Genomic DNA, 15,132 nt, shown 5'->3' with positions numbered 1-15,132 from the left:
ATTACAGGCATGAGCCACCGTGCCCGGTCCTAATTTTTGTATTTTTAGTAGAGACGGGGTTTCACCTGGGTTAGCCTAACTGACTCCATCTTAGTTGCAAACCTGACAAGTTTTCTCTAGCCTCTCCCTCCCTGCCTAGGCCCTCTCAGGTCCATTACTGGGTCAGGCTGCACTGAAAGCTTTGAACCGTTGAGAGGTTCACACAGTTCACAGTACCTGTAACTATTTTAACTGCATTCTGCTTGGCAAGTCTACCTGCTATTGTGAATACCTTCCTTGGTGATTGATTGTATGGAAAGTTCCCCCTGCTACCCCACTTAGTGATTGTATGGGAATACCCTTAGCAACCAGCAATCCTGGGAACCTCCTGCCCCCTGGTTACCAGCCACCTTCTACTAACTTGCATGTCCTGCTTCTGTAAACTTCCACTCAGCTAGGCTGCCCCCTCCACTACCTAGATCAAGTTGTAAAGGGAAATCCAGCCCCTTCCTCAGGGCCGGGAGATTTTGAGCGTTAGCTGACTCTCCGTCACCTGGCTGAATAAATGATTCAATTTGAACTCAGAGCATGGTGTTTCCTTCTTACTCGCTTGGATATTACATCTTGACCTCGTGATCTGTCCGTCTTGGCCTCCCAGAGTACTGAGACTACAGGCGTAAACCACTGCTCCCTGCCTATTTATATATTTTTTGAGACGAAGTCTGGCTCTGTCGCCCAGGCTGGAGTGCAGTGGCACAATCTTGGCTCACTGTAACCGCCACCTTCCAGGTTCAAGTGATTCTCCTGCCTCATCCTCCCCAGTAGCTGGGATTACAGGCACATGCCACCACACCCAGCTAAATTATATATTTTAAAACCTATTTGAATAAACTCCAAGAGTTCAGTAATGTTTTCTTCTCAATGGTACACTGTTGAGTTAGCCATGAGTATTGCATCTTTTGTAGAGCTTCTTCATGTAGTTGTGAGGGTTTTTGTCTCATTTTTATAGTGAATTATACTATATTCACTATGTTATTGGGTTGCTTTCAGTTTCAAGTAACCAAAACCTCAACTCAAACCGACTTTAAGAAATAAGGAAATTAGCCCATATAGCTGGGATTACTGGTGCCTGCCACTACACCGGGCTAATTTTTTGTATTTTTAGTAGAGTTGGGGTTTCACCACGTTGGCCAGGTTGGGCTCAAACTCCTGACCTCAGGTGATCCACCCGCCTCAGCCTCCCAAAGTGCTGGGATTACAGGTGTGAGCCACCAAGCCCAGCCTATTATTTTGTTTTTAATGTTCAAATAATTCATATCAAGCTTTTAAAAATTATGTAAACATTCTGGATCATTGTTATCTTTAAAAATTTGTATTAGGATTTGTGAGGACCAACAAGTAGTGACCACTGTCTCTGCTTGCTGAAAAGCTGCAGAGGCCACCAGGAACCCATACACCTGAGACTTTTATCTTTACCCAAGAAAGGAATAAAAGAGGTCAGACAGTGACAACTGTGTCCTCAACAGCCAGGCCCCAGTGCCACCCACTTCCAAACCAGCTTTGGTCTCTCATCTGGAGCAAGGGAAAGAGCCCTGTTTCACCCAACTACAGGGAGTCCTAAGCAGGAGGGACTGCAGAGCAGGCTTTATAGGAAACTTGGAACTGAGAAGATATACTTACTTAGCTAAAGCAATGTTACGTGTAATAAAATAAAAAAATTCTTCAAAATCATCGATGCTGGGAAGACAGGAGAAAGGCTTAATTCTTGACATTTATATACCAGTTTTCCAAGTAAGGAGTTGATGTAAGAGCCACCTTAAATGATGTCAAATGCGCGTTTTCTTTTTCTGTAGAATGGTTTCTGTAGATTTAATGTTTTTCATTCATTAAAATGATTCATTTTGATGTACAAAAAAAATTGTATTAGTGGAAAGTTTCTTAATTCTAGAAAGTTCACTGATAAATTCAACTTGTTATTCAATAAATGATTTTTTTGTTTTTGAGAAAGGGTCTTACTTTGTCACCTAGGCTGGAGTGCAGTGGCACAATCACAGCTCACTGCAGCCTTGACCTCCCAGGCTCAAGTGATCCTCCCACCTCAGCCTCCTGAGTAGCTGAGACTACAAGTGCAGACCACCATGCCCAGCTAATGTTTCTTGTTTTTTGTAGAGACAAGGTTTAGCCATATTGCCCAAACTAGTATTGAACTCCTGAGCTCAAGCAATCCACTTGCCATGGCCTCCTAAAGTGCTGACATTACAGGAGTGAGCCACCAATCCCAGCCAATAAATTAATTTTTTTAAAAATGTCATTGAAAACAGTTTTGTTTTTTTTTTTTCTGTCTCTAACAACCAGGATCACCATTATCCTAAGGTTTCTGGGTTTTTGTTTGTTTGTCCTGTGGTTGTTAGATAGTTGCTGGCAGCAACCAAATTACCTGTTTTCCTTGTTAACTCTGGCGGGAGAGAGGCTGACTTCTCATAGTTCTTACCTAGATGTGGGAAAGAACATTTCCAGAAGTCTCTAAAAAACCTTTCTTCATGCTTTTAGTCCACACATGAATTACATAACCATATGTAGTTATGAACCGTATCGATGAACACATCACTGGCAAGGGTGATGGAATTTCAGTCTAACCTTAGGGCTTTACCTGAAAATTTTACGTGTGGGAGAGGATAAGGATGGGAGCCTAACCAAGTCAGAATTCTGTTAAAGAAGAAATATTGGATGAGGGCTAACACCAGCATCTATTAAACATACTATTTTGCATTTCTTGTGATCACATTTCATTTTTCTTATGAAAGCAAAATTTTATTATCGATTCATGGATTAAAGCAATAAATTGATAAAATTTATAAAAAATTATTATGTATCTCCAAGTTCATTCAGCTCAAGATGTATTTTACTGCTTGAGACTTCCTCTTTAACAATTTACAAATTTGGGCAGATTTTTCTGTTATGTTATTTACTTCTAGTTTGATTCATTTATGGTCACAGAGCATATTTTATATGGTTTCACTTATATTAAATGTGTTAAGAGTTTGTTTCATAACCCAGGATAAGGTCTATCTTGGTGAACGTCCCATAAATGCTCAAAAAATGTGTATTATGTATTGGTTGATGGTACTGTTCAGTTCTCCCTTCTCCTACACACTTGCTTTTTGTCTAGTTGGTTTATCCATTACTAAACAAGGGGTGTTAAAGTCTCCCACTGTAACTGTAAATCTGCCTATTTTTTCCTTTTAGTTCTACCCATTCTTAGATCATATACTTTGTAGTTGTGTTATTTGATGCATGCACACCTGTTGTCTTTTTTGTGATCTGACCCCTTCATCATTATGTAATGTATCTCTTTGTCCCTGGTAATTTTCTTTTTTCCTAAAGTCTACCTTGTCCGATAGTAATTCATCCACTCCAGCTTTCTCTGAATTAGTGTTTGCAAAGTTTCTCTTTTTCTATCCTTTTACTCTTAATTTATTGATATTGAGATTTACTGATAAATTAAATCAGTTAATTTACCAATATTTTGAGTTTCCTGTAGATAGCATTTGGTTGGGTCAGATTTTTAAATTCACTCTCACAATCTTGATGTGTTTAGACCACTTACGTTGAATGTAATTACTGAGATATGAGGTTATAGGTCAGTCATTTGATTGTTGTGGTTTTTTTTGTTTGTTTGTTTTTTTCCTGTTCCTCCTCTTACCTGTGTTCAAGTGGGTTATTTGGGAATTCTTTAGTAGTCCACTTTGACTTATCTACATTTGTGAGTGTATCTCTTCATAGAGTTTTTCAGTGGTTGAAGACTGCAATATGCACATGCAGTTTACTGCAGTCTACTAGTATCAACAGCTACCACCTGAAGTGGAATGTGGATCTTTAACCACCATTTAAGTCCCTTTTACTGCCCCAACCCCGTGATGTAATAGTCTAAAATACTTCCTCTACATACATGAAGAACATCAATGTTGTAATTTTTACTTTAACTTTTGACAAGTATAATTGGATATTAACTTGTCTTTCGTAACAAGCTCAGTATCTACATATCTACTCATTTACTCAACATCCATTCAACCATGAACTTGTTAGCCACTTTCCCATCCACTATATGCATTCAATTTATCCATCTGTGATCCTTGAAATTCATCTGAAACTTGTTTCTAATGTGTTTGAGTCTGACCAAAAACCTGACAGGCCTGTAAGCTCAGCCTCTGAGATCTATTCTTTCTTTTCCTTTTTAACTAATTCAGATGTTGTTTTGTAAGTGCTTACATTTATTTCAGGTAGTACTCTCCCCAGCTGAACCATAAGCATCTTGGCAGTGAATTTCTATTCCTTTTGCATATTTCCCTAGGACCTGTTGTGGTATTCTAGCATCTAAGTGATACCTAACTCTACAAATTACTACTGATTAAAAAAATAATTCAGCCATCTATGCACCCACTATACACCAAGTTTTCCACAAAACTTCCTATACATTTAGCACTAGCACCCAAAACACCTTGACCCTGAGAAACCTGTGACCATGAGTTGTTTTTAAAGAGCAAAAATTCTGAGATCAAAATTTCCTAAACAGTTGGCTCTAAAAACGTATTCCAAAACATTCTTAGAAAGTTTTGCCGTGCCAGGCATGGTGCCTTAGGCCTGTAAGCCCAGCACTTTGGGAGGCTGAGGTGGGCAGATAGCCTGAGGTCAGGAGTTCAAGACCAACCCGGCCAACATGGTGAAACCATGTTTATTAAAAATACAAACATTAGCTGAACGTGGTGGCACACGCCTGTAATCCCTGCTACTTGGGAGGCCGATGCAGGAGAATCACTTGAACCTGGGAGGCGGAGGTTGCAGTGAGCCAAGATTGCACCACTGCACTCTAGCTTGGGTGACAAAAGCAAGACTTCATCTCAAAAAAAAAAAAAAAAAAAGTTTTGCCCCAAATATTTAGCCACAAAATGGTCATATTCTTTCATAACTCCCTAACTCTTTTGTGTATCTATCTGATATCACACACATACCCTTGTACACAGCTAACACATTACATTCAATTACCCCACTGTAAAAAAGGAATAATTTATTTCTATATGATTTTAATAATATTCCCTAAGTAATTTGTAATCAAGGTTTTCTTCAAATTCAAATTAACAAATATATATTTGTCATAGTACATTTCAATAGTATTTGATAAGGCTTTTTCAGGTTGATTAATTTTTTTTCTTACAAATATAACTCAAGCTTGCTCCAGTTCCACAAGGACTCCACCACAGTCTTTAGGATGGAGAAAAATCACTGGTTTTCCATGTGCTCCTATTTTGACCTCTTCACTTAGACTACGGATCTTCTTTTTTTTCAAATCCATCACAGCTGCATTTATGTTATCCACCTTAAGAAAAAGAAATAAACTGAACACATTTGAGATCATAAAAACACCAAATTACAGTATCATAAGACTTAGAAAAAACTTTGAGAACTTACACAGTCTATCTCCTCTGCCTGTGGGCAGGGCCATTCTTAAACCATCATAAAAAATAAGCTTAAAATTTCCAGAAAAGTAAAAGAAGTTACTAAATTTTTCTAGGTAAGCAACCACAATGCTTAGAATTTTCACCATTAGTAAATGTTTCCTCTTATAATCTAAATCATGTATGTTATACTTTATAATAGTTTATCCTGGCAGTACTATTAGTGAGACTGAAGACACTGCTTTTTACTGAGAACCTTGGGTTCCTCATCTATAACAGGAAGATGAGGTCTACAGAGTAAACTGACTGCAAAGTAAAATGAGCTAACAGATAAAAAGCTCTCAGTACAATTTATGACATTAGTAGATACTTAGCAAATATGAGTGTTTCTCTAATGCCCAAAACTTGCCCTACCAACGTTTGGTTATTACCTTTGATGTTATCAAGATACACATGAAAATCAATATTAAATTGCCATCAAAATGTTATTTCCCATCCAAAAAAAAATTCAAACTTTAGTATTTTTGTAACCTCTTCTAAGTCATTTCTATTTTCTTCACACTTATGTACACTCTAGGAAAGAAGCAGATGTGTCTTTCTGTTTTTCGGGTTTTTTTTTTTTGTTTTTTGTTTTTGAGGCAGAGTTTCGCTCTTGTTACCCAGGCTGGAGCGCAATGGCGCGATCTCGGCTCACCGCAACCTCCGCCTCCTGGGTTCAGGCAATTCTCCTGCCTCAGCCTCCTGAGTAGCTGGGATTACAGGCACATGCCACCATGCACAGCTAATTTTTTGTATTTTTAGTAGAGACGGGGTTTCACCATATTGACCAGGATGGTCTAGATGTATCTCTCTGTACTTGATGGATAAATTATCTGCCTGTATCTTGGAAAGTCACCCACTCAGACTGGGAACCTGGTAAACGGGTGAAAAGGTACGATATGAACGGCCATGTTCCTAGGCAGTCATAAATCACTAGAGTTTAATTAAAATCACTAATTTTTAAAAATACAGAAGCACAGAGTAGTATAACACCCATGAATCTATCACACAGATCTAATAAATATGAATATTTATACAATTTTATTTCCAAAGAGCCAAGGATTATATACTGAACTCTAAAACCGGTCAAACAACTGATGAGGATACTGAATGTTACCATAATGATTTCCTCATATGGTACATATTCTACTTGTATTCCCGATATTTCTTTTTTAAACCTCATAGGTATATCAAAGTCATGCAGGTCTAGATTCTGAACACAGCTCATGGTCTTTGAAAGAAGAGCTGAAGCTTTTTAACGAAACAGCCAAAAAGCAGATGGAGGAGTTACAGGCCTTAAAGGTAAAGTTGGAGATGAAAGAAGAAAGAGTCCGATTCCTAGAACAGCGAACCATATATAACAATCAAGTAAATGATTTAACAGCAGCCCTTAAGGAAATGGAACAGCTATTAGAAATGTAAGAAGAAGCAAGTGGCCAGATGGCTTCCTCTTGGGCATAAACTCTCAGAGGAAGCCACTTAAGACATCTTCTTGGTCATGATCTTCTGGGACTCACCATCTCCAGAATGAAAACCGTTTCTACACTAGAATTAAGTACCGTTTATGCTGAAATGACTATTCCTCATTTAAGCAAGTTTTCTCAACCTTTAGGTTGGTCAGCCCTCCTGAGCCTCACAGGTGGATAATTGAGGCCTATAAGAGTGGGGGCACCTAGGAGCTTGGATTGATCTTCTAGGCAACCACTTGATTCTAGCACACCATTAGAATCGGGAGACTACTAACCACCACCAACCAGAGGATCTAAAATGTCACATTCAGATTTTCGGGAAGAAAATCTTCATTACAGTAGAGCCCAAGTGTTCCATGGGAGACATCATTGAGCCATGCTGTCCCCTTCTAAACCTGGAACACATTCTGTCTAATCCTGGTTGGGGTCTGTGCCTCCTTATTAATTTATGAACTTGAAGTTGCTTGAAGTGTTTTGGGCTTAACAAATGGGGTGAAAGTATTGGTAGTAATAACACCTACGTGAAACAATACACCTTGGAGCTTTCTAAATATAAAAAAAAAAAAAAAAAGGGTATGAACCCTTGATATGATGTGATGAGAATGGCACTTTACCTCTATGGGCTTCCTCCCCAGAATCAGTAACATGAGTCCAATAAGAAGAAAAATATCACACAAATCTCAATTGAGGGACAGTTTACAAAATAACTGACCAATAATCCTCAAAAGTGTCAAGGTCATCAGAAACAAGGGAAGGAGGTCGTAGAAAAAGGTTGAGAAATAAAACAAAAACCAAGGAAAGTCTAAGAAACTGCCACATGCAAGAGAAGCCTCAGCAGACATGATGGCTAAATATAATGTGCTAGGGGTGGGGGAGTGGGGCAAGGGAGAGCCTCGGCATAAATAGCTAATGCATGCGAGGGACAACATCAGCAGAAATAGCTATCTAGGTGATGCGTTGACAGGTGCAGCAAACCACCATGGCATACATTTACCTATGTAACAAACCTGCATGTCCTACACATGTATCCTGGAACTGCAAATAAAATAAAAGTAAATTAAAAAAATAATAATAAGATGAAAAATCCCAGATGGGATCCTGGAACAGAAAAAGGACACTGGGTAAAACTAAAAAAATCAGAATTAAGTACAGACTTCAGCTAATAACAATAAATCAGTATGGGTTCACTAATTGTGATAAATGTATCGAACTATTGTAAGATGTTAATAATTTTTTTAAAGAGCCTGAAGAGATTAACCACCATTTATAATGAGTGGATCTTGTTTTTATCCTGATTAGAAGAAATCAACTATAAAAAGATATTTGTAAATCAATCTGGGAATTTTAATTTATGAGCTGTGTATAGATGGTGCCAAAAGATTTACCTTTAATTTTGACTGAAGTGCCAGAAAATTAAGATGATCATGTCACTGTGGTTATTTTCCTATTTCTTAGAGATCTAAACTAAATAAGGGTAAAATGACATGTTGTTAATTTAAAACAATATCATAAGGAAAAAAGAAAAAGACGTGTAGCAAGATCTTGAAAACTGTTGAACGTGGGTGGTGAGAGTATAGGAGTTTGTGATATGATTTTTCTTTCTTTTTTTTTTTTTTTTTGAGACAGAGTTTCGCTCTTGTTACCCAGGCTGGAGTGCAATGGCGCGATCTCAGCACACAGCAGCCTCCGCCTCCTGGGTTCAGGCAATTCTCCTGCCTCAGCCTCTTGAGTAGCTGGGATTACAGGCATGTGCCACCATGCCCAGCTAATTTTTTGTATTTTTAGTAGAGACGGGTTTTCACCATGTTGACCAGGATGGTCTCGATCTCTTGACGTCGTGATCCACCCGCCTCGGCATCCCAAAGTGCTGGGATTACAGGCTTGAGCCACCGTGCCTGGTCAATTTTTTTTTTTTAATATATACTTTATTGCACTTTAGGTTCTGGGGTACATGTATAGAATATGCAGGACTGTTGCACAGGTACATACATTGCAATGTGGTTTGCTGCCCCCATCCCCATCACCTATATCTGGCATTTCTCCCCATGTTATCCCTCCCCAACTCCCTACCCCCTGCTGCCCCTCCCCTAGTCCCCCAGAATAGACTCCAGTGTGTGATGATCCCCTCCCTGTGTCCATGTGTTCTCATCGTTCAACACCTGCCTATGAGTGAGAACATGTGGTGTTTGATTTTCTGTTCTTATGTCAGTGTGCTGAGAATGATGGTTTCCAGGCTCATCCATGTCCCTACAAAGGACACAAACTCATCATTTTTTACGGCTGCATAGTATTCCATGGCATATATGTGCCACATTTTCCTTGTCCAGTCTATCATCGATGGGCATTTGGGTTGGTTCCAGGTCTTTGCTATTGCAAATAGTGCTGCAATGGACATACATGTGCATGTGTCTTTATAACAGAATGATTTATAATCCTTTGGATATATACCCAGTAATGGGATTGCTGGGTCAAATGGAATTTCTATGTCTAGGTCCTTGAGGAATCGCCACACTGTCTTCCACAATGGCTGAACTAATTTACACTCCAACCAACGGTGTAAAAGTGTTCCTGTTTCTCCACATCATCTCCAGCATCTGTTGTCTCCAGATTTTTAAATTCAAGACTAGCCTGACCAGCATGGTGAAACCCCGTCTGTACTAAAAACACAAAATTAGCCAGGCATAGTGGTGCATACCTATAATCCCAGCTACTTGGGAGGCTGAGGCAGAAGAATCACTTGAACCCAAGAGGCGGAGTTTGCAGTGAGCTAAGATCACACCATTGCACTCCAGCCTGGGCAACAAGAGTAAAACTCTTGTCTCCAAAAAAAAAAGAAAAAAAGAAAAAAATTTGGCGTAAAAATTACTTCATTCTTTCTATCAAAAGAATTGTCCTAGCAAATTAAATTAATGCATAATTGTCATTGCTAATATTCTAAAAGGCAGTAATTGGAACAGGAACATCTATAGAAATGTTCTTTAATAAGACTTTTTTCGTCTAACATTTCTTTACATTCCTTTAAAAATTGTTGGCAGAGGCTGGGCGTGGTGGCTCATGCCTGTAATCCCAGAACTTTGGGAGGCCGAGGTGGGCGGACCACGAGGTCAGGAGATCAAGACCATCCTGGCCAACATTGTGAAACCCCGTCTCTTAAAAAAAAAAAAAAAGAAAAAAGAAAAAAAAAATTGGTGGCAGATGTAATTCAGAAGATCTTAAAAATCAGAGTCAGTAATTGAAAATGTATTGACTTTGTAATAGAGAAGTTATTAGAATTTTTTTTTTTTTAGATGGAGTCTTGCCCTGTCACACAGGCTGGAGTGCTGTGGCACGATCTCGGCTTACTGCAACCTCCGCCTTCTGGGTTCAAGTGATTCTCCTGCCTCCTGCCTCGGCCTTCTGAGTGGCTGGGACTACAGGTGCGTACCACCACACATGGCTAATTTTTTTTTTTTTTTTGTATTTCTAGTAGAGACAGGGTTTCACCATGTTAGCCACGATGGTCTCTATCTCCTGACCTCATGATCCGCCTGCCTCGGCCTCCCAAAGTGCTGGGATTACAGGCGTGAGCCACGGCACCCAGCCAGAAGTTATTAGAATTTTAAGGCAAGAAAAGACTTATAAAGAATACTTAGCATGTACATGGAAAGCTTTACCTTATAAAGTCTTTTTGTTTCTCCTAATTGCCCTGTGATAGTGAAGACAGCTGTATTCCTGTTACATGGGCGGTCACATCACATGATCAATCCATTCTAGAGCAGACTCTACATTGTGGCTAACTTTGGTGACACTTATAGTGGTCACTGAATCCACACTTCGAAAAAATATTATTTTTTTAGAGTTTTCTAAAGGGAAAAGAAACTTATTTAAGGATCCCTCTTTGAGGAGGATGAATATTATCATTCTCCTTAAAGAACCTAACAAAAGTTTTTAATGACAGTGACCAATAAGTAGTCTTAAAAAGTAAAAGCCATTTTGTAAAAGAGAGATTTAAAATACCAAGCATTAAAATAAAGATACCTCGATGCAGATATGATGCATTCCTCCAGCCTTGTTTTTCTGCAGAAAACCTGCAATTGGACTCTCACTTCCCAATGGATGAAGCAGTTCCATCTTGGTATTTCCCAGGTTGACAAAAATAACAGATACTCCATGTTCAGGAAGAGGGACCGCTTCACTTACCTGGGCCCCCAAAACATTCTTATAAAATGCTGCAGCCTTTTCCAAATCTGGCACTGCTACAGCTACATGATTGAGTCGACCCAGGTTCCACACAGGACCTGCCACTTGATCCAAGGGCTGTGACATGGAAAAAGCTCTTACTGTTCGAACTGGAGCTTGGAGTCTGGAAAAAAGCCCTAGAAAATTGAACAGCCATTGAGATTCTTCTTTTGAGAATTAATGCATTTCTAAATTGAATTTTAAAAACTAAACAAATAATGCATGCCAAAATTCACTATTTATGTATCTGTTCTTTTTAATTATTGAAATGAAACCAGGAGATAAATGGAAAAACTTACACCAAAATTACTCACTCTGTTCTGCCCATTCAAATAACTGACTAGAATAAAAAAGCTAATTCTGAGCTGCAGTTGAGTCAAAACACAGAATAATATTTTTTCATAATAATTCATATTTACTGGTAACACTTAAAGGATAGTGGCATATTAAGTATTACTTGCTATTCTCTGCATTTCACAAGAGGTAAGTTTGAATGTGACAAACACATATTTCATAATGAGAACAAGCAATTTTCTCTACCTGTATTCAATTTTTTGTCCTATATTTTGTAGTAAGTTCATTAAAGGTGTAAATATACAGTTCTCTATTAATGTGTATTTACCTGAATGATTATCAACTAAGGAAAATGTCTAATTGTTGGGGGAAAACAAGCGAAGATCAAGACGATATTTAAATTATGAGGATTTGCTCTGAGACCAGATTTTTAAAACTGTTTTATAATTTTTAAGGATTAGAGGCAGAACTGCTTCCAAATGTGAAGAAACCTCCTTTCACTCAGTAACTGAAGAAGGCTGCAAGGTCTTTTCCTCATGCATTATACTGCTTTGTGATTCCCCAAAACACAGGAATTTAAGAACCAGATTCCTCCCAGAAGGAAAACTATATACATGTATGAGGTTCAAACATAATCTTTTAAAACTATATCATTTAATAAAAAGGTATGAAATAGCAAAAGAATACATATTTTAAACAAGTCATTAGGTCTTAATGAAAAACACTTCAGTTTCTAGTATTATAGAGCATTAGCTAACAACAAAAAATTCTCCTTAACTGAAATTTTTGATAAACAAGGAAATTGAGGTGCTACTATTTAAGATCATAAACTTGATGCATCATAAATCAGTAGAGAGCAAAATTCAGCCTAAGATGGTCTTCTACTATGCCCCAGTCTATAAAATATCCAAAAAATTCTCATCACCATCAGGTTAATATAGCATAGTTCTGTGGGGTTTTTTTTTTTTTTTTTTTTTTGGTTTAACAGTCTTGCTGTTTCACCCAGGCTGGAGTGAAGTGATGTGATCTGGGCTCACTGCAACCTCCACCCTCCTGGATTCAAGCAATTCTCCTGCCTCAGCTTTCAAGTAGCTGGGATTACAAGGGCCCGGCACATATCCGGCTAATTTTGTATTTTTAGTAGATATGGGATTTCGCCATGCTGGCCAGGTTGGTCTCAAACTCCTGACCTCAGGTGATCCACCCTCATCAGCCTCCCAAAGTAATAGGATTACAGGCGTGAGCCCCTGTGCTCAACCTAACTTTCCTATTTTTAGTAGAGACAGGGTATCACCATGTTGGCTGGGCTTGTCTTGAACTCCAGACCTCAGGTGATCTACTCACTTCAGCCTCCCAAAGTGCTGGGATTATAGGGGTAAGCCACCATTCTGTAGCATATACACACAATGGAATATTATTCAGTCTTAAAAAGTAAATTCTGACACATGCTAAGATATGGATGAAACTTGAGGATATCATGCTAAGTGAAATAAGCCAGACACAAAAAAGAAAAATAGTAATTCCACTTTATCTGAGTAGCCAAAATTCACAGAGAAGGTAAATGGTGGTTGCCAAGAGCTGGGTCAGAGGAGAACCGGGAGGTGTTGTGTAAACGGGTACAAAGTTTCAGTTTGGGTAAGATGAAAAAGCTCCAGAGAGGGACGGTGGTGACTGTTGTACAACAAAATGAGTGTAGTTAAAGCCACTGAACTATACAATTAACAATGTTAAAATGGCAAATTCTGGTTGGGCGGGGTAGGTCACACCTGTAATCCCAGCACTTTGGGAAGCCAAGGCGGGAGGATCACCTGGGGCCAGGAGTTGGAGACCAGCCTGGCCAACATGGTGAAATCCCACCTCTAATAAAAATATAAAAAATTAGTGGGACATGGTGTAGGCGGGCGCCTGTATTCCCAGCTACTTGGGAGGCTGAGGCAGAAGGATGGCTTGAACCGGAGAAGGGGAAGTTGCAGTGAGCTAAGATCACGCCACAGCACTCCAGCCTGGATGACAGAGACTCCGCCTGGGAAAAAAAAAAAAAAAGGTACATTTTGCTATACGTATACTCAACCACACACACAAAAGTGGAGCCATTAAGTTCCAAGTATCTCAATAAAACAAATCAAAGTCAATCTTTGGAATACACTATCTTTATTTTTCCTTTATGCCAAGAAGTGTATGTAAGTTACAAAACAAACATGCACCTTATCTGTATTCAGTTCTTGCAGTACGTATATGACCTGTTGGAAGTCATACTCTTACCAAACCATCAGTCATTAAAGTGTGCAGTTCTCAAAATACAGACATAAAAGTGTCTTTTTCCAAATATTCATTTCTTTATGTTTTTACATTCCGATTTTGTGTATCACCCAAGGAGAGGGTATGCCTTACAGTTAAGAATGTGGGCTCTGCTACTAAAAGGATTTACATTGAATCTCCCGGATTAACTCTGGGCATTACCACTTGGCACCTTCTTCCTAACAGGGAATCTCAGATTAAGGTAAATGCTTGCCCTCTCATAAAAGAGGGAAGAGGGGGGAAAAAAAAGAATAAAAAGAGGAGTGAGAGTAAGAAAACGTGACAATTATGACAGTTATTTCTGTCACAACTGGTTCTATCTACATATTTTTTTAAAATGAAGGCGGAGAGAACTCAAGGAAGTTTACAAATCCACATGCTTTTATCTTTCTAAGTACGCAATAATAAATATATTAGTGGACATGGAAAAAAATCACTCCTTTTGGGATTTTTTTTTGAGACAGTGTCTCGCCCTGTCGCCCAGGCTGAAGTGCAATGGCGCAACGTCAGCTCACTGCAACCTCTGCCTCCCAGGTTCAAGCGATTCCCCTGCCTCTGCCTCCCGAATAGCTGGAACTACAGGAGCGCGCCACTACGACCGGCTAATTTTTTGTATCTTCAGTAGAGACGGGGTTTCACCGTGTTGACCAGGCTGGTCTCGAACTCCTGATTTCGTGATCCGCCCGCCTCGGCCTCCCAAAGTGCAGCGATTACAGGCGTGAGCCAAGGCGCCCGGCCTCCTTTCGTATTCTTTACACCACTGACCTTCGAGCGTTCCCAATAGAAAGCTGATCATGCTAGGAGTTCCATCAAGTAGCTGTTTTTACAGGACTTGCTCTCCTCTCTGGTTTCTCCCCAGTCTCTTTATTGGTGCGCAGTAGAATAACTTACCGATCCGCTTCTATTTACTTCTGTCCCTGCCCTGCCTGACCAGCCGGACAAGTTCCCTTGCCTCTCCCACCGACATGCTGGAAGGTGCCGCGCCCAGGGCAAATAGCTCCCAGATGGCAAGGGGACAGTCATGCACAATAAGGCAACCCCCGCGCTAAGCGGAGGCGTTTCTGTAAGGTACCCCCTAGATGCCGGCAGCCGCCATAGAACGCATCCCCGGGGGACAGAGGGCATTAGATCAAGGGTTTTGGCCACGCCGAGGCCTCCTCTGCCCCTTGACCTCCGTTCCCAAGTGCCCAGCCCCACGGCGACCTTCGCCGGTGCCCAGTATTCACCTACGGAATTCGCGGCCGCCGCCTTCAGCGCGCGCGCCATCTTGGAAATCAATCCGCTACATCCCGACCCGCCTGGGACCCGGAGTGACGAGCTGCGGAGGGCGGGGCGGGAGGCAGAGGGGGCGGGGCAGATAGGTTAGCGGGGCCGGGACAGAT

The 15,132-nt window shown here is 40.0% G+C and overlaps 1 protein-coding gene across 2 annotated transcripts; it reads right to left on the bottom strand.

The window, feature by feature from the left end:
* Positions 1-5,022: 5,022 nt before the first annotated feature.
* Positions 5,023-15,082, bottom strand: MCEE (methylmalonyl-CoA epimerase). Of its 2 annotated transcripts, none has more exons than XM_003922636.4 (3): positions 14,977-15,082; positions 10,958-11,295; positions 5,023-5,353 (listed from the first exon to the last, which is right to left on the bottom strand). In XM_003922636.4, exons 1-3 carry the CDS (start codon positions 15,014-15,016, stop codon positions 5,201-5,203), a joined length of 531 nt encoding a protein of 176 aa, XP_003922685.2. In that variant the 5' UTR covers positions 15,017-15,082; the 3' UTR covers positions 5,023-5,200. The 2 variants fall into 2 exon arrangements, with proteins under 2 accessions (XP_003922685.2, XP_074254711.1); XM_074398610.1 differs by having other exon boundaries at positions 11,120-11,295.
* Positions 15,083-15,132: the final 50 nt, after the last annotated feature.

This window comes from Saimiri boliviensis, chromosome 1 (assembly GCF_048565385.1).
Source record: "Saimiri boliviensis isolate mSaiBol1 chromosome 1, mSaiBol1.pri, whole genome shotgun sequence".
Lineage (NCBI taxonomy): Eukaryota > Metazoa > Chordata > Mammalia > Primates > Cebidae > Saimiri > Saimiri boliviensis.
The sequence above is the reverse complement of the archived record's forward strand: the minus strand, read 5'-3'. Positions and strand labels throughout refer to the sequence as shown.

Excerpts from the sequence above, each read along its gene's own strand:
- MCEE (XM_003922636.4), bottom strand. The coding sequence starts at position 15,016 with ATGGCGCGCGCGCTGAAGGCGGCGGCCGCGAATTCCGTAG. Across the intron at positions 11,296-14,976 it reads GGCGGCCGCGAATTCCGTAG|GGCTTTTTTCCAGACTCCAA; the intron begins GTGAATACTGGG and ends TCAATTTTCTAG. Across the intron at positions 5,354-10,957 it reads TGCATCATATCTGCATCGAG|GTGGATAACATAAATGCAGC; the intron begins GTATCTTTATTT and ends CTTTTTCTTAAG.